Source organism: Oncorhynchus mykiss, chromosome 12 (assembly GCF_057628025.1).
Source record: "Oncorhynchus mykiss isolate SJ-2025 chromosome 12, ASM5762802v1, whole genome shotgun sequence".
NCBI classification, from domain to species: Eukaryota; Metazoa; Chordata; class Actinopteri; order Salmoniformes; family Salmonidae; genus Oncorhynchus; species Oncorhynchus mykiss.
This window is the reverse complement of record NC_143033.1, coordinates 66280421-66299773: the sequence shown is the minus strand read 5'-3', so window position 1 is coordinate 66299773 and position 19353 is coordinate 66280421. Positions and strand designations below refer to the sequence as shown.

Genomic DNA, 19353 nt, shown 5'->3' with positions numbered 1-19353 from the left:
GTCCCAATGTGAATCACAATGCCTCTCATTTAGCTATTTGTGCCTTTTTAAACTGTTGCATATTATCAAGATATCAAAGTGTCACCATCAAAAAGGTAAACAATAGGCCTATAGCAAATGGCATTCATTTTTCACATGTAAATAGCACTTTTCAGTAGTGCATGCCATTCCATGAGGGCAGCATTTATTTTTCAACTTGAATCAATGAGCCATCAGTCCTCCATGAAAACAAAATCGTAAACAACAGAGTAGGGCTGGCTAATAAGTCCTTCGTTTTGAGGTTATTCTCAGGTAAAACAATTTGGCTCATCTATAATTCCATATTCCCAAATCCTCCTCTTGAAGATCACGGCATGACTGGAATTCTGATAGACGTTGGTTTTTAATGTGAAGTTATCATTTAATCATACTAGTATATGTAGGAAAAAGTGGTGGGTTAGAAGAAGCCTACATAACCAACCCATGAAAACAAACTTTAACATTGATTTATCCTGTAATAGATGTCGTTCAATTGGTAACATACATGTTTGTCTTCTTCTAATGCCTCTTAAGGGGAAAGTAATCTAAAAGGTAACTGAATGTAATCAGATTACATTACTGAGTTTGGGTCATCCAGAAGTTCCGTTACTGGCTACAACTTTGGACATGTAACTGTGACGGATTACATTTAGAAAGTAACCTATCCAACCCCGCGTGGAACATAACAGTTTCTGACGAATATACGATACAGTAATTAAACAATATATTTTATCCCAATGGAACAGTAGTCTACTTTGTCAGTGCATCATGAGTGTTGCATGTTTTTGGACTTCTAACAGCCAGGTGAAAGAATATATAGAGTCGTTAGGTAAAAACATAAATTTTAATTGCTTTGTTATAGGCCTACTTTTCATTTGTCTAAGTGGGCCTGTAATATAAGGCTCCTTAAGTAAAAATACTTTAAAGTATTAAAGTATTTTTTTTGTGTACCTGTACTTTACTTTACTATTTATATTTTTGAATATTTTTACTCTTACTCTACATTACTGAAGAAAATCATGTACTTTTTATTCCATACATTTTCCCTGACACCCAAAACGGTCAAATTCACACACTTATCAAGAGAACATCCCTGATCATCCCTACTGCCTCTGATCTGGCGGACTCACTAAACACATGCTTTGTTTGTAAATTATGTCTGTGCTGGAGTGTGCCCCTGGCTATCTGTAAAAAATAAATAAAAGCATCTATATTTTACAGTCATGCCATCTGATTTGCTTAATATAAGGAATTTGAAATGATTTATACTTTTACTTTTGATAGTATAAGTATATTTTAACAATTACACTTTTGATACTTAAGTATATTTCAAACCAAATACTTTTAGACTTTTACTCAAGTAGCATTTTACTGGGTGACTTTTACATTTATTAGTCATTTTCTATTAATTCATCTTTACTTTTACTCAAGTTTGACAATTGGGTATTTTTTTCCACCACTGTTTGCAAAAAAAAAAATAGTTGGCTAAAACATATGATAATTCCCTAGTTTCTAGGAATGTTGCATACGATTAGACTATTGGCTACAAGTAGGCTAGGGCCTAAGTAGACCTGTAGTTTTCCTGTAGAAACGTCATAACGTAACCGAGATGTCTTTGCTGATAGACCTACACACAGGCAGGAAGTGGATGGGCGACAGTGTAGCCCTAAATGGTCAAATACATCTTCCCTTGGCTTACATTTCGTGCACAATTCATGTCACTGCAATCAGATATAGGTGGAGAAAGTAGACCTATCCTTTATATTCTGTATAATACAGATCTACACACACAGACAGTTAATTAGTTAATTGATTTCATTTATTATCAATTAACATGCGGTATAAACAACTGAATGTGCGTGCACCACATGTTCCAGCTGTTTTGGAGTCTGCGCTTTGTGATTTCGTAACATTGTGTATTTGTACCATCGCGTTCACGTGCAAGTCAACTCCCAGAGCGAGTTCTTTCCTTTCTCCCAATGATCACGCCAAACCTGTTTTACCACATACTATTTCATTTCCAAGACGCCCGTTTGCAGGTTACTAAGTGCAAAGGTTATTTGTCAACTTGAAACTTGTTTCACCACCTTGTGAGGAACGTAGCCTACTCAATAGTTGTATTTCCATAGTTTCACTCAGTGCTGTTTACCATGTAAAGCTTTTAAGACCCCACCTAGAGAGCTATAGCTGGAGGGCTATACACACCGTATTGAACCAGTGTTCTCTGAAACTATCCCCAGTGACTTTGCGAAGGTAAACTAATAACTCAGTAACTCATCTGGATTGTTTGGACGCTGGTGAAATCAATGTTTGAACCTGTTCAGGATTTGTGGATGCAGGGCAGGCATGTAGTCTCACTTGCAGAGAGGAGAGGGAGTCTTTCACTTGAGGAGAGGAGCGGGAGGCATGGCAGCTGCCTTGCCCTGAGCATGGAAGACTCTTACGCTGAACAACAATCCTCTCCTTCATTGTCACAATACCTCGATTGTCGTTGTTCTCTGTGTGTGTGTGTGTCACTTGCACATTCTTTGTGTATTTCTGACTGTGTGCACACCTCTACGTGTGTGTGTGTGTGTGTGTGTGTGTGTGTGTGCATGGATTCTTTGTCATTTACTGTGTCACGTAGTTTAAACACCCACTCTTTCAATCCCTCTATCTCTCTCAATCTCTCTCGCTCTTGCTCTTCTTACTTCCTCTCTCTCTCTTCCTCTCAATCTTCTTACTTCCTTGCTCTCTCTCTCTCTCTTTCTCTCGCTCTTCTTACTGTCCCTTTCTCTCTGGTTGTGAGAGAGACATATGGGAAGAGAAAGAGAGAGATGCAAACCCCATCAGAGTGAAGGGAGAAATATGCATTGTTCATTCCAACACATTCTCTCTCGCTCTCTCTCTCTCTCTCTCTCTCTCTCTCTCTCTCTCTCTCTCTCTCTCTCGCTCTCTCTGAGCTACTCTAGCAAGTGACTTTGCAAGCTAGCTCAGTGCTGCCCTCTCTCATTGAGTTGCCCAAGTTGAAGGCCAACGGGGTACTGGAGGCTGGTCAACCATCACATCCTGGGCCAATGTTGTGTGTGTCAGTGTGTACATGGCAGGGGTGTGTTTTGTTCAGTGTGTACATGGCAGTGTGTGTGTGTCAGTGTGTAGCTATTACAACTGGAATCGGTTCAGTCACGTTGGTATGATGTGAACCGTCACACAACAGTGGCAAGCTGTACCAGTGAACTTTACCCCTGTTGTGTGTGTGTGTGTGTGTGCGCCCCCACACATCTGTGCATCTTTTTTTCGGGGCACAGTTACAGTATAGTACAGTATAGCTTTGACGTTTGGAAATGATCCAGTTCAACCATGTGAGGAATGACCGAGACTAGAACTGAACCGACAGGTAGTCATGTAGACCTAATGTACCCAGGTTCTTTATGTAGATCTGAAAGTATTGGATAATAGACTAATACTGAACAGCGGCACATTGCCGTTCACCAAAACTTGATTCAATCAGTGGGCACTTGATTGAACATGCCAATGTTTTTTCTTTCTCTTCGATAAAGGCTGTGACAATACCAGCATCACAACATTTTTTGACGGGCAAAAATGTATCACGGAGCTGACCGAACCCTTTTGGTCCTTTAAAAACCTGCTGCCTGTAAAATAGTGTGCTACAGCTTGGAAAATAAATACATGCGACTCTGGATGACAACATAATGGTGTTTGTTTCCAACATCAGGGCTGTTTTCCTAATGAAGTTACATCCGCTTCGTGTTTTGTGTCCTAACAAGTATCGAGATGCTTGGTATTTTCCCGAACCCTATTGGATAGATGCTAATATTATGGTTGAAATGTCACAGACAGATCGTCTCATCATCTGTGGATTGTTATTGTCAGGGGACTCAATTGACGTCGCCCCATTGTTTCCTATGTGGGGTCTCAGTGGCGCATTTGAACATCGGAAAGTGTCGTTTTAGCATGTCACCATCTTGCTTTGTGGAGGAGTTTTTGGAAATGTTGCACCTGCAGTTTGAGCTACTCCAGGAAGTGACTTTGCAGGCTAGCTCAGTGCTGCCCTCTCTCATTGAGTAGCCCAAGTTGAAGGGTACTACAGGCTGCAAATAAACATGATAACTTCTTCTGTATGCGATTTAAAAAAAATAAAATGGTGAAGTAGAAGCAAGTATTGGTACAATGATTGCGTTATGACATTTTTTAAAATAAAATAAAAAATAATTTTATGTAACTGTATGGTCCTGTTTCTATAGTTGATGGTGCTGTAGTTGTAACTGTAACTTTTCCTGTTTAATAGATGATTGTATGTGACTCTGGTCCTGTTTCCGTAGCGATGGCAGAGGCCCACCAGGCAGTGGCATTCCAGTTCACCATCACCCCCGAGGGGATCGACCTGCGCCTTTCCTACCAGGCCCTAACCCAGATCTACCTCTCTGGCCTGCGCTCCTGGAAGAAGAGGATCAGCCGCATGAGGGTAAAGAAGGACCGAGGGGGAGGGGGGGGGGGGGGTAGTTGTGGGGTGTGTGTGTTTGATAACAAAATGGTGCAGAGGCAACTTTGCAGTATTTTCTTAGTGTGTGTTACTTCTTACAATATTTGCTCAGAACGTACCTTGTGTTATTACCTACAGCCACTTTACAACAGGAGTATAGCCTGCCTGGCTGGCATGGAAATGAACCACGTTAAACACGTCCTCCAATTTGCTATTTACGTGCATAGATGACATGTATTTTCCCCCCTGTACCTGTGCAGAGACAAGTGCATGATAATGGTTCACTCATTCAAAGGTTTTTCTTTATTTTTACTCTGTTCTACATTGTAGAATAATAGTGAAGATGTCAAAACTATGAAATAACACGCATGGAATCAGGGAATAACCCAAAAAGTGTTGAACAAATCAAAATATATTTTCTATTTGAGATTCTTTACAATAGCCACACTTGGCATTCTCTCAACCAGCTTCATGAGGTAGTCACCTGGAATGCGTTTCAATTATCAGGTGTGCCTTGTTAAAAGTTCATTTGTGGAATTTCTGTCCTTAAAACCTGTTATGGCAAGGCGATCCCTGAGGGGAACTCCACCCCCCCATTCAGCTGAAAAGGTGGCGCAGGGAATTCAAAAATATTCTTTAGAAATATTTAACTTTCACACATTAACAAGTCCAATACCTCAAATGAAAGATAAACATCTTGTTCATCTACCCATCATGTCCGATTTTTAAATGTTTTACAGCGAAAACACAACATGTTATCCAAATCAAAGGAAAAACGCAGCCATTTTTTCCAGCCAAAGATAGTCACAAAAGCAGGATTAGAGATAAAATGAATCACTAACCTTTTGAAAATCTTCATCAGATGACATGTTACACAATACATTTATGTTTTGTTCGATAATATGCATATTTATATCCACACATCTCGGTTTACATTGACGCCATGTTCAGAAATGACTCCAAAATATCCGGAGGAATTATAGAAAGCTACGCCAGATAACAGAAATACTCATCATAAACTTTGACTAAAGATACATGTTCTACATATAATTAAAGATACACTGGTTATTAATGCAACCGCTATGTCAGATTTTTTAAAAACGTTACGGAAAAAGCCTACCATGCAATAATCTGAGAGCGCTCAGACGTAAAAGTATTTCTCCGCCATGTTGGAGTCAACAGAAATACGAAATTACATCATAAATATTCCCTTACCTTTGATGATCTTTCATCAGAATGCAGTGCAAGGAGTCCTAGTTCCACAATAAATCGTTGTTTTGATCCATAATGTCCAATACTAGTGTCCAATTAGCTGCATTTGCTATCACTTTCAGCTCACGTGCCCAAAAGCTGACGCTGGTCCAGGACAACTCGCACAAAAACTTCAAAAAGATATATTCCAGGTCGAATAAACTGGTCAAACTAAGTAGGTAATCAATCTTCAGGATGTTATTTTCATATATATCCAATAACGTTCCAACCGGATCATACGTTTTCAGCTGCAGCCAAATGGAACTACGGTGGCACCCACAGAGAAATGCGCCACAGGGAAATTACATTCTGCCAAGACCGTGACTATTTCCCCTCCCATTCGGGGTAAGTTCACAACAAAAGCTCCATTCCACGTTCTACTGAATGAGGACATCTAGTGGAAGGCGTAGGAAGTGCTACCAGATCCATATCTTGTTGGGAAAGGAAGGGGCGGTGACGTCAAAGTTGAACCTCATTCAGAATTTCACTTCTTGTTTGGAAGACTGCCTGCCCTATGAGTTCTGTTATACTCACAGACATAATTCAAACAGTTTTAGAAACGTCAGAGTGTTTTTCTATCCAATAGTAATAATAATATGCATATATTAGCAATCTAGGACAGAGTAGGATGCAGTTCACTATGGGCACGCAATTCATCCAAAGTGAAAATACTGCCCCCTATCCTCAACAAGTTTTAATGCATTTAAGCCAATCAGTTGTGTTGTGACAAGGTCGGGGTGGTATACAGAAGATAGCCCTACTTGGTAAAAGACCAAGTCCACATTATGGCAAGAACTGCTCAAATAAGCAAAGAGAAACGACAGTCCATCATTACTTTAAGACATGAAAATCAGTCAATTCAGAAAATTTAAAGAGTGCAGTCGCAAAAACCATCAGGCGCTATGATGAAACTGGCCCTCATGAGGACCGCCACAGGAAATGAAGACCCAGAGTTACCTCTGCTGCAGAGGATAAGTTCATTAGAGTTAACCGCACCTCCGATTGCAGCCCAAATAAATGCAAAACAGAGTTCAAGGAACAGACATCTCAATGTTATCTGTTCAGAGGAGACTGCATGAATCAGGCCTTCATGGTCAAATTGCTGCAAAGAAACCACTACTAATGGTCCAAGAAACGCGAGCAATGGACATTAGACCAGTGGATATCTGTCCTTTGGTCTGATGAGTCCAAATTTGAGATTTTTTTTGTCTTTGTGAGATGCAGAGTAAGTGAACGGATGATCTCTGCATGTGTGGTTCCCACCGTGAAGCATGGAGGAGGTGTGATGGTGCTTTTCTGGTGACACTGTCTGTGATTTATTTAGAATTCAAGGCACACTTAACCAGCATGGCTACCACAACATTCTGCAGCGATACACTATCCCATCTGCTTTGTTCTTAGTGGGACTATCATTTGTTTTTCAACAGGACAGTGACCCAACACACCTCCAGGTGGGGTAAGGGGTATTGACCAAGGAGAGTGATGGAGTATTGCATCAGATGACCTGGCCTCCACAATCACCAACCTCATCCCAATTGAGATGGTTTGGGATGAGTTGGACCGCAGATTGAAGGAAAAGCAGCCAACAAGTGCTCAGCATATGTGGGAACTCCATCAAGACTGTTAGAAAAGCATTCCAGGTTAAGCTGGTTGAGAGAATGCCAAGAGTGTGCAAAGCTGTCATCAAGGCAAAGAGTGGTTACTTTTAATAATTTAAAATATATTTTGATTTGTTTAACACTTTTTTGGTTACAACATGATTCCATATGCGTTATTTCATAGTTTTGATTTCTTCACTATTATTCTACAATGTAGAAAATAGTAAAAATAAAGAAAAAGCCTTGAATGAGTAGGTGTTCAAAACATTTGACACTGGTACTGTATACATATAGTGTATATAGGACAACATGAGTGCGTGTGTGTCTATGTATGAGAGAATGTATGCATGTGTGTGTTCATGTTCTGTGAAATGCAATATGTAGGTGCTACAGAGCCTGATGCAGAGGGAAACGGGCTGGACTTTGATGTATAAATATGTCAACAAATACCTTTTTGTTAGTACATTACTTACAGTATTTTGCTCTGCTCACTGTACAGCTGTGCTGATGAGTGTTTTTTTTTTGTGAAGTTGTGTCGCATGGCTTTTTTTTTTTATGCAATGTCACTTCCCTCATGTTGTCTATGCTGTAGTGCTCAACTAGTTTAGGTAACTTTAATGTCCTCTGAGGCAATTCATTTTGCAGCAATCATTACATACGGACAAAATCACATTTAAATCAACAGATATCAAAGGATATTTACAAGCAAAGGCGACTCAATAATGGCTAGGCCTTCATGTACGTCAAAAGTATTGAACTCGTGTTCACTCCGACACGCCTCCCAACCGGGTTGCTATGGTGCCCCTGTGCATACTCAGACATTGTCATGAGCCGTTGACTTGAAGCGTAGCCACGCCTATTCTTCAAGTTTTTGTCTGTCAACTCCAATGTTGGATTGTTTCCTTTTTTTTCTGTGCAACAGTTCCTCTTCAGACTCCTGCCTCAGGCATGTTTAAGAGTTTGAATTGAGTAATGTTGAGATGAAGGGTTCAGTATGTGCCAGGTCTTCCTCTAAAACCAGTCCTTGACATTTATATACAGTACTGGTCAAAAGTTTGGTCACAAACTACTCATTCCAGGGTTTTTCTTTGTTTTTGCTATATTCTACATTGTAGAATAATAGTGAAGGCATCCAAACGATAAAATAACACACATGGAATCATATCGTGACCCCCCCAAAAAAAGAAGTGTTAAACAAATCAAAATATATTTGAGATTCTTTCAAGTAGCCACCCTTTGCCTTGATGACAGCTTTACACACACTTGGAATTCTCTCTTCACCTGGAATGCTTTTCCAACGGTCTTGCAGGATTTCCCACATATGCTGAGCACTTGTTGGCTGCTTTTCCTGCACTCTGCGGTCCGACTCATCCCAAACTATCTTTATTGGGTTGAGGTCGGGTGATTGTGGAGGCCAGGTCATCTGATGCAGCTCACAATGTAGAAAATAGTAAAAATAAAGAAAAACCCTTGAATGAATGTGTGTGTGTGTGTGTGTGTGTGTACGTACAGTATATACATATGAATATACATTATATCACCTTCACTTTCATCGTTATGCATATTTACTACTTTCTTTACTATTCCTCAGGTAACCATATCCAATTCATCCTATATACTGACACTATGTTTTTCTACTGGTCTTCAAGTATCCAGTACACTGACCTCTCTATTTTCTACCAGTCCTACCATTTCATATTCTATGTACAGTATATTCACACCGTGGTCTTCTTCTTCTGTGGTGACAGAACAGGGTGATCAAAGGGGTGTACCCTGCCAGCCCTTCCTCCTGGCTGTTTGTTGTCATAGCCATCCTGGCCACCATGTACATGCGCTCTGACCCCTCCATGGGCCTCATTGCCAAAATCCAGGAGCACCTGCCCGTCAGGTAACTAGCTATATTACTCACTACCTCTCCCTGTGCGGTAACTACATCATACACTGTCCTAGGGAGGAAGAGTAGAACCACCCAGTTTATAATTAATGTTATACTACACATGACCTATGCCCTTATTAAAGCTACATCCTGGGCTTAGTTGGCTATAGTTATGGCTGACTCACTTTACCATTTACAGTGGGGCAAAAAAGTATTTAGTCAGCCACCAATTGTGCAAGTTCTCCCACTTAAAAAGATGAGAGAGGCCTGTAATTTTCATCATAGGTACACTTCAATTATGACAGACAAAATGAGAAAAAAAATCCTGAAAATCACATTGTAGGATTTTTTATGAATTTATTTGCAAATTATGGTGGAAAATAAGTATTTGGTCACCTACAAACAAGCAAGATATCTGGCTCTCACAGACCTGTAACTTCTTCTTTAAGAGGCTCCTCTGTCCTCCACTCGTTACCTGTATTAATGGCACCTGTTTGAACTTGTTATCAGTATAAAAGACACCTGTCCACAACCTCAAACAGTCACACTCCAAACTCCACTATGGCCAAGACCAAATAGCTGTCAAAGGACACCAGAAACAAAATTGTAGCCCTGCACCAGGCTGGGAAGACTCAATCTGCAATAGGTAAGGAGCTTGGTTTGAAGAAATCAACTGTGGGAGCAATTATTAGGAAATGGAAGACATACAAGACCACTGATAATCTCCCTCGATCTGGGGCTCCATGCCAGATCTCACCCCGTGGGGTCAAAATGATCACCAGAACGGTGAGCAAAAATCCCAGAACCACATGGGGGGACCTAGTGAATGACCTGCAGAGAGCTGGGACCAAAGTTACAAACGTGTCCCCCTGCTGGCTTAAGCCAGTACATGTCCAGGCCCGTCTGAAGTTTGCTAGAGAGCATTTGGATGATCCAGAAGAAGATTGGGAGAATGTCATATGGTCAGATGAAACCAAAATATTACTTTTTGGTAGAAACTCAACTCGTCGTGTTTGGAGGACAAAGAATGCTGAGTTGCATCCAAAGAACACCATACCTACTGTGAAGCATGGGGGTGGAAACATCATGCTTTGGGGCTGTTTTTCTGCAAAGGGACCAGGATGACTGATCCGTGTAAAGGAAAGAATGAATGGGGCCATGTATCGTGAGATTTTGAGTGAAAACCTCCTTCCATCAGCAAGGGCATTGAAGATGAAACGTGGCTGGGTCTTTCAACATGACAATGATCCCAAACACACCGCCCGGGCAAGGAAGGAGTGGCTTCATAAGAAGCATTTCAAGGTCCTGGATTGGCCTAGCCAGTCTCCAGATCTCAACCCCATAGAAAATCTTTGGAGGCAGTTGAAAGTCTGTGTTGCCCAGCAACAGCCCCAAAACATCACTGCTCTAGAGGAGATCTGCATGGAGGAATGGGCCAAAATACCAGCAACAGTGTGTGAACCTTGTGAAGACTTACAGAAAACGTTTGACCTCTGTCATTGCCAACAGAGGGTATATAACAAAGTATTGAGAAACTTTTGTTATTGACCAAATACTTTTTTCCACCATAATATGCAAATAAATTCATTAAAAATCCTACAATGTGATTTTCTGGATTTCTTTTCCTCATTTTGTCTGTCATAGTTGAAGTGTACCTATGATGAAAATGACAGGCCTCTCTCATCTTTTTAAGTGGGAGAACTTGCACGATTGGTGGCTGACTAAATACTTTTTTGCCCCACTGTATGTAAACTCACGTTCCTGCGCCCTCCTCCCATGATAACATTCATTATGTGTGTGTGTGTTTATTTTTCCCCCTGTTCCTGCCCATTTAATAATGGGCCATTCTAAATCGAAACACATATTTTACGTATTAGAAAAGACGAGATTAAATTGAGAATAGCGTTATAGGTGAAAATATGTTCACTTGATGAGAACAGCACATGCAGCCTGAGGCAAGGAACAGAGCACAAGTTGTTTTTGTTTTTCTACTTTCTCAAATCACCAATAGCCTATAGTCGCACCATGCAGCCCATAAATGTTTTGATTTCTAAGACATTCTAAGGTTTGAATATAGTGTATAGGACAGGACCTGTTTCAAATGGTCACTTTTACGCTCAAGATAGCCGCTTCTCATGCGCTCCGGAACAGGACAAATATCCTTTCTATTTTATTCAGCTAAGTTAAATTATATTCTTCTTACTATAAAATCATATGATACAAAATAATGGCACGGGACTTATAAGCACATCTTGTCTGATTTTAATGAACACGCCTACAGCCTATGGTATGGAGCATAGCCAGATAACATACAGTAGGCCAGATCATATTCTGTTCTTCGGAAATACATTTTCTTCATATCATAATGTTTCTTTAGACTTGACAAAAATAAAATAATGGATTTATTGTGACATTGTATATTCAATGAATGAATTAGATCTAGGTGTTCCAGAGGCCTGCATCAGTGGCTTGTAATGGAGGCCTGGAGATGCAAAACGTGGTTTATATTAATGAAACAGTCAATTACCGTGAGACTGGCCGTCTCTCTCATGACAATAACTGGCTGACATGGGTCAGGGCCTGTTCTTTAAACTCATGCCAGTACAGGGCTGTAATCTTCTCCGTTTGACCAACAGAGGTCCCCCTGTTACTTGTTTTTATTTTATCCAGTGATGTTTTCTTGGAGTCTCTCGCAGACCTGCAGCCGCACTGACAACCAGTCTACTACTATAATGCATTCATTGTCGGTATTCTCTCTCTCCTCTCTCCTCTCTCCTCTCCCACCCACCAGTAGTCTTTCTCTGAGTGTCCAGGGCCAGACCATGCTGTCAGTGCTGGTGTTCAGTACCCTGCTGTGGCTGTCGCTCATCCTGACCCTGAGGTTCTGTCTCAAGCTGCTGCTCTCCTACCACCGCTGGATGTTCGAGCAGCACGGACACATCTCCACCACCACCAAAGTCTGGGTGGTATGCATGCTATGCCAGAGACGGTGGAGACCTTTTAATGAGGAAACTTCTCACTCTAGCATTTTGTTCCTTTTTTTTCCCCCTGTAGTAGTGTAGATATAGACGGGATGGAATAATGGTGATATTGTAATCGCTGGTCATGGTATTTGTTGTGGCAATGGTACACGCGGTGGCCAAAGCATGAACAGGAGAAGTAGCTGCAGTTGTACCACAGACGGGAACAATGTGACAAATGTCTTCAGCTGGACATATACATGTGAAGCATCCGCTTGGCGTTTCCACTCGCCTGCCAAATATGGTGGTGAGCGGATTATATTAACAGTCGATTACCGTGAGACTGGCCGTCTCTCTCATGACAATAACTGGCTGACATGGGTCAGGGCCTGTTCTTTAAACTCATGCCAGTACAGGGCTGTAATCTTCTACGTTTGACCAATAGAGGTCCCCCCTGTTACTTGTTTTTCTTTTATCCAGTGATGTTTTCTTGGAGTCTCTCGCAGACCTGCAGCCACACTGACAACCAGTCTACTACTATAATGTATTCATTTTATGTATTCTCTCTCTCTCTCGCTCAATGAGGAAACTTTTGGCTGACATTCTGCACATTTTCTCATCGATGAAACATTTGCCAGTACAGTTTCTGTTCCCAAAAGTAAAATCTGTTATGAACAGAGCTGACTTAAGTTTTGTAGACTTTAACCTTTGCCAAAGTGTTTAAAAATTGCGTTGTTTAGGAGTGCAAAGGCAAATTGAGTTATTGCACACGCGCACTTCACAGAGGAGGCGTTCCCTAACGGAAACATGCAGACGCATTCTAGAAAACGCCAATAGGATCTCGCTAGCTCGTGCTTGGCTCTGCCAACCTCCTTGCTTGTTCTGCCCACTATGACTCATTTGTTCCCATTGGAAACGACAGGCTGTGGTCTATCTGGGTTTAGTAATAAAACAAATATTTGTTTGTACTGTGGTTGTAGTTTTAGTAGATTCATTGATGCTCTCTCTCTCTCTCTCTCTCTCTCTCTCTCTTCTCTCTTCTCTCTCTCTCTCTATCTCTCTATATCTCTCTCTCTCTCTCTCTCTCCCACTCCCCCCCCCCCCCTCTCTCTCTCTCTCTCTCTCTCTCTCTCTCTCTCTCTCTCTCTCTCTCTCTCTCTCTCTCTCCCACTCCCCCCCCCTCTCTCTCTCTCTCTCTCTCTATCTCTATCTCTATCTCATCTCATCTCAGACCCTGGTGCGTCTGCTGTCTGGCAGGAAGCCTCTCCTGTACAGCTATCAGACCTCTCTTCCTTGCCTGCCTGTCCCGCCCATAAAAGACACACTGGAGAGGGTGAGTGTGCACAGATCCAGGATCCGCTTCCCCAAAACGCATAACCAACCTAAGAGTGCCCAGTTTACCCTAGTGGCAGAGATATTGTGGTTTCAGGAAGTATTCACACCCCTTGAATTTTTCCAAATGTTGTTGTGTTACAGCCTGAATTGAAAATGTATTCAATTTAGATTTTGTGTCACTGATCTACACACAATACCCCATAATGTCAAAATGGATTAAAAAAAGAAAAGCTTAATTAAAAATGAAAAGCTGAAATGTCTTGAGTCAATAAGTATTAAACCAATCAGATGTATCAATCAAATGTATTTATAAGGTCCATTTTACATCAGCCGATGTCACAAAGTGCTGTTCAGAGACCCAGCCTAAAACCCCAAACAACAAGCAATGCAGATGTAGAAGCACGGTGGCTAGGAAAAACTCCCTAGAAAGGCAGGAACCTAGGAACAAACCTAAAGTGGAACCAGGCTCTGAGGGGTGGCCAGTCCTCTTCTGGCTGTCCGGGTTGAGATTATAACAGAACACGGCCAAGATGTTCAAACATTCATAGATGACCAGCAGGGTCAAATAATAATAATAATCACTGTGGTTGTAGAGGGTGCAACAGGTCAGCACCTCATGAGAAAATGTCAGTTGGCTTTTCATAGCCGGGCATTCAGAGTTAGAGACAGCAGGTGCGGTAGAGAGAGTTGAAAACAGCAGGTCCGGGACGAGGTAGCATGTCCGGTGAACAGGTCAGGGTTCCATAGCCGCAGGCAGAACAGTTGAAACAGGAGCAGCAGTACGCCCAGGTGGTCTGGGGACAGCAAGGAGTCATCAGGCCAGGTAGTCCTGAGGCATGGTCCTAGGGCTCAGGTCCTCCTGGAGGGGAGGGAGAGAATTAAGAGGGAGCATACTTATATTCACACAAGACACCCGATAAGACAGGATAAATATTTCAGATATAACAGACTGACCCTAGCCCCCCGACACAAACTATTGCAGCATAAATACTGGAGGCTGAGACAGGAGTGGTCGGGAGACACTGTGGCCCCGTCTGACGATACCTCCGGACAGGGCCAACCAGGCAAGATATAACCCAACCCACTTTGCCAAAGCACAGCCCCCACACAACTAGAGGGATATCTTCAACCACCAACTTACTACCCTGAGACTGAGGCTGAGTATATCCCACGAAAACCTCCCCACAGCACGAACCCGAGGATGCGCTAAACTCGGACAGGAAGATCACGTCAGTGACTCAAGTGACGCACCCCTCCTAGGGGCGGGATGGAAGAGCACCAGTAAGCCAGTGACTCAGCCCCCGTAATAGGGTTATAGGCAGAGAATCCTTGTGGAGAGAGGGGAACCGGCCAGGCAGAGACAGCAAGGGTGGTTCATCGCTCCAGTGCCTTTCCATTCACCTTCACACCCCTGGGCCAGACTACACTCAATCATAGGACCTACTGAAGAGATGAGTCTTCAGTAAAGACTTAAAGGTTGAGACTGAGTCTGCGTCTCTCACATGGATAGGCAGACCATTCCATAAAAATGTAGCTCTATAGGAGAATGCCCTGCCTCCAGCTGTTTGTTTAGAAATTCTAGGGACTGTAAGGAGGCCTGCGTCTTGTGACTATAGGGTACGTGTAGGTATGTACGGCAGGACCAAATAGGAGAGATGGGTTGGAGCAAGCCCATGTAATGCTTTGTAGGTTAGCAGTAAAACCTTGAAATCAGCCCTAGCCTTAACAGGAAGCCAGTGTATAGAGGCTAGCACTGGAGTAATATGATCAAACCCCTTTGTTATGGCAAGCCTAAATAAGTACAGGAGTAACAATGTGCTTAACAAGTCACATAATAAGTTGCATGGACTCAATAAGTGCAATCATAGTGGTTAACAGGATTCTTATCCCTTTGAACATGTTGAAGTTATCAATTACGCTTTGGATGGTTTATCAATATACCCAGTCAATACAAAGATACAGGCGCCTTTCCTAACTCCGTTTCCTGGAGCGGAAGGAAACTGCTTGGGGATTTCACCATGCGGCCAGCGGTAGCTTTAAAAACAGTTACTCCGTTTAATGGCTGTGACAGGAGACAACTGAGGACGGATCAACAACGTTGCAGTTACGTCAAAATACTAACCTAAGTGACAATGTAAAAAGAAGGAAGCCTGTGCACAACAAAAAATATTCCAAATCATCCATCCTGTTTGCAATAAGGCACTAAAGTAATACTGCAAAAAATGTGGCAAAGAAATTTACTTTTTATCGAATACAAAGCATTATGTTTGGGGCAAATCCAATGCAACACATGCACCGCCATTTCTCGCGTAATTCATTTGACAGAGACACAAAGATGTCGCCGTGTCGAACGAACAAATTGTGTCAGCGTTGTATCCGATTTTGTTTTGTGAAACTTCCTGTTTCTATCACAGCTGTCGGGGCTTTTGTTTTAATACGGTGTGACTTTAATCACATAACTGTGGATAGATATGTGGTTACTGGGAGACTTTCACCTTTTCAGCAGGAAAATAACCTAAAACTCAAGGCCACACTGGAGTTGCTTACCAAGACGACATTGAATATTCCTGCCGTTGAATGGCGTAGTTACAGTTTTGACTTAAATCTGCTTGAAAATGGCTGTCTAGCGATGATCAACAACCAACCTGAGTTTGAATAATTGAAATGGCTGGTTGTCACCTGAAACCTGACAACGATTGAACATCCATTTTTATCTTGCCCATTTTAAATAGGATGGACTGAATCAGAGTGGAATCAAACAGAGGCAAACAGAATGAAACTGTGAAGGACCTAGCTGAATTCTTCCAATATATACTTCCAAAATTCTTCTTCTCTTGTTTTTGTTGCAAACCAAATTGATGCTCGGAGTCAATGGTTTCCGTTGCAGAATGTTTTGCTAAGGTGCTATACGTTTTGCTATGGCGTACAACTAATGAAGACACCACAGTACACTGTTTGATCCGAGGTGTGTGGTGGGTCTCTCTCACTTAGTACCTGGAGTCAGTGCGTCCGTTGCTGAGTGGCCCGGGGTTCCAGCGGATGACTGTGTTGGCAGCTCAGTTTGAGAACAGTCTGGGGAACAGGTTGCAGCGCTATCTCAAGCTCAAAGCTCTGTGGGCTACCAACTATGTGAGTAGACTCACTGCTGCACACATACTGTTTGTTCACTCACTCACTCCCACACACACAAACACATCCACAGTTCGCTCACTCACTTAGGCTCATAGCTGTTGTAGTGTAAGGATTTCACTTCTAATCTCTCTCTCTCTCTCTCTCTCTGTCTCTCTGTCTCTGTCTGTCTGTCTGTCAGGTGAGTGACTGGTGGGAGGAGTACATCTACCTACGAGGACGAGGCCCCATCATGGTCAACAGCAACTACTATGGCATGGTACAGCTCTTCCCACGATACTCTATAGATATACACTGGGATTACAAAACATTAAGAACACCTGCTCTTTCTGTGACATAGACTGACCAGGTGAATCCAGGTGAAAGGGTAGGTAGGGTAGCCTAGTGGTTAGAGCGTTGGACTAGTAAGGAAGGTTGCAAGTTCAAATCCCTGAGCTGACAAGGTACAAATCTGTCGTTCTGCCCCTGAATAGGCAGTTAACCCCTAAGCCGTCATTGAAAATAAGAATTTGTTTTTAACTGACTTGCCTAGTTAAATAAATGTAAAAAAAAAAGAAAGAAAAAGAAGCTATGATCCATTATTGATGTCACTTGTTAAATCCACTTCAATATGTGTAGATGAAGGGCAGGAGACAGGTTAAATAACATTTTTTGGGGGCATCCCAAGTGGCACAGCGGTCTAAGGCAGTGCTTGAGGTGTCACTACAGACCCAGTGACCGGGAGACACATGAGGCGGTGCCCAATTGGCCCAGCGTCGTCCGGGTTAGGGGAGGGTTTGGCTGGCCGGGATGTCCTTGTCCCATCGCGCTCTAGCGACTCCTTGTCGCGGGCCGGGCGCATGCATGCTGACTTCGGTGGTCAGTTGTATGGTGTTTCCACCGACATGTTGGTGCGGCTGGCTTCTGAGCAAGCAGTGTGTCAAGAAGCAGTGCCGCTTGGCAGGGTCGTGTTTCGGAGGACACATGGCTCTCGACCTTCGCCTCTCCCGAGTCAGTACGGGAGTTGTAGCGATGGGACAAGACTGTAACTACCAATTGGATATCACAAAATTGGGAAGAAAAAAGGGCTAAAAAAAAAAATATATATATATATATTTTTTTTTAAGCCTTGAGACAAGTGAGATGTATATGTTTTTTATTCAGAGGGTGAATGGGCAAGACAAAAAACTTGACACAACTGTGGGAAGCATTGGAGTCAACATGGGCCAGCATCCTTTTTGGAAATTGAGGCTGTTCTGAAGCCAAAATGGGGGGGTTGAGGGTGCATAACTCGATATTAAGAAGGTGCTCCTAATGTTTGGGATACTCTGTGTAAACTTTAAATGCACTGTTATACTGTCTATGTGATACTCTTCATCTCTCTCTCCCGCAACATATACCCCCCTGCTTCCCGTCTTCATGCCTTCAGTTCTCAGACCTTCAGTTCTCCAACCGTCCAAAAGCCTAGAGTGCCCTCTCCCTCACCTGCCCCCTCTCTATTTGCTTATTGAGACAGGGCTGGGGCAGGAATTCCTCAACTTCTGGAAATACTGGAAATGTTGCCCCCAGAAACCTGCTGTAGTGCCACATGTCCTTACCTTTGTCTGTCTGTCTCTTCTGTGTCTGTCTCCCTCCCGCTGGCTCTCCCTCCCGCTGGCTCTCCCTCCCGCTGGCTCTCCCTCCCGCTGGCTCTCCCTCCCGCTGGCTCTCCCTCCCGCTGGCTCTCCCTCCCGCTGACTCGTCTGTCTCTGTCTCACACTCCCTTTTCTGTTTTATTTTTGTCTCGCTCTCACCTCCATCTCTGACCCCTCTTCTCCACTAGGACTTTCTGTATGTGACTCCCACTCCCATCCAGGCAGCGAGGGCCGGCAACACCATCACCGCTCTGCTGCTCTACCGACGCAAGGTCAACAGTGAGCAGCTAACGCCTGTGAGTCCTGCTACCAGTACTAGTACACATGTACAGTGGGTATAGAAGGTCACCACCCCCTTTCAAAATGTTCACCTTTTGTTGCCTTTACAGTCAGCCTGAAATGAAAACACATCAAATGTTACTTTTTACAGCTTTATTTAACCCACAATATCCAGGGGGGGGGGGGGGGGGGGGAATTCATCTGAGAATTTATTAAAAGTCAAACAGTAAAATGCCCTATTTGGATAAGTGACCCCCCCCCCAAACTTTCTGAGGTTTAACCAACCAACTTCCAGATCACAAATCAAGCCTACTTCTGTGATTTAATTGTAGTGACTTTGATTAGTTCTTAATTAAACCAGTTGTTCATAGAGGACTCCACTTTACAACTGGGCGGAACAGGTACTTTCAAAAGATCTACGAGATAAAGTTAAGGAAAGTCGGGGGATGGATATGAAAAAAAAGAGCATTGTAGATTCCGAGGCCAAGTGGCAAAAGGTGCTGTGGTCAGATAAGACCAAAAATTGCGCATTTTGGCCTGAATGCAAAACGATATGTCTGGCGAAAACCCAATACATATTTCCACCCAAAGAACCCCATGCCTACGGTAAAGCACACCACGCCTACGGTAAAGAACACCACGCCTACGGTAAAGAACACCACGCCTACGGTAAAGAACACCACGCCTACGGTAAAGAACACCACGCCTACGGTAAAGAACACCACGCCTACGGTAAAGAACACCACGCCTACAGTAAAGAACGGCAGTGGCAGCATCCTGTTGTGAGGGTGTTTCTCTTCAGCAGTGCAGG

At 42.8% G+C, this 19353-nt stretch overlaps 1 protein-coding gene across 2 annotated transcripts in view; it reads left to right on the top strand.

Annotated features, from left to right (window-relative positions):
* The window catches only part of cpt1a2b (carnitine palmitoyltransferase 1A2b), a 58282-nt gene that overhangs the window by 940 nt on the left and 37989 nt on the right, over positions 1–19353 (top strand). The window contains exons 2-8 of one of the 2 annotated variants that reach the window (XM_036938031.2): positions 4341–4483; positions 9099–9238; positions 12021–12192; positions 13418–13519; positions 16513–16650; positions 16832–16909; positions 18452–18559. In XM_036938031.2, coding sequence (XP_036793926.1) covers positions 4343–4483; positions 9099–9238; positions 12021–12192; positions 13418–13519; positions 16513–16650; positions 16832–16909; positions 18452–18559 — 879 coding nt within the window. In that variant the 5' untranslated portion in view covers positions 4341–4342. Of the gene's footprint in view, positions 1–4340; positions 4484–9098; positions 9239–12017; positions 12193–13417; positions 13520–16512; positions 16651–16831; positions 16910–18451; positions 18560–19353 lie in introns of both variants that reach the window. The other variant, XM_036938030.2, reaches the window with a different exon arrangement.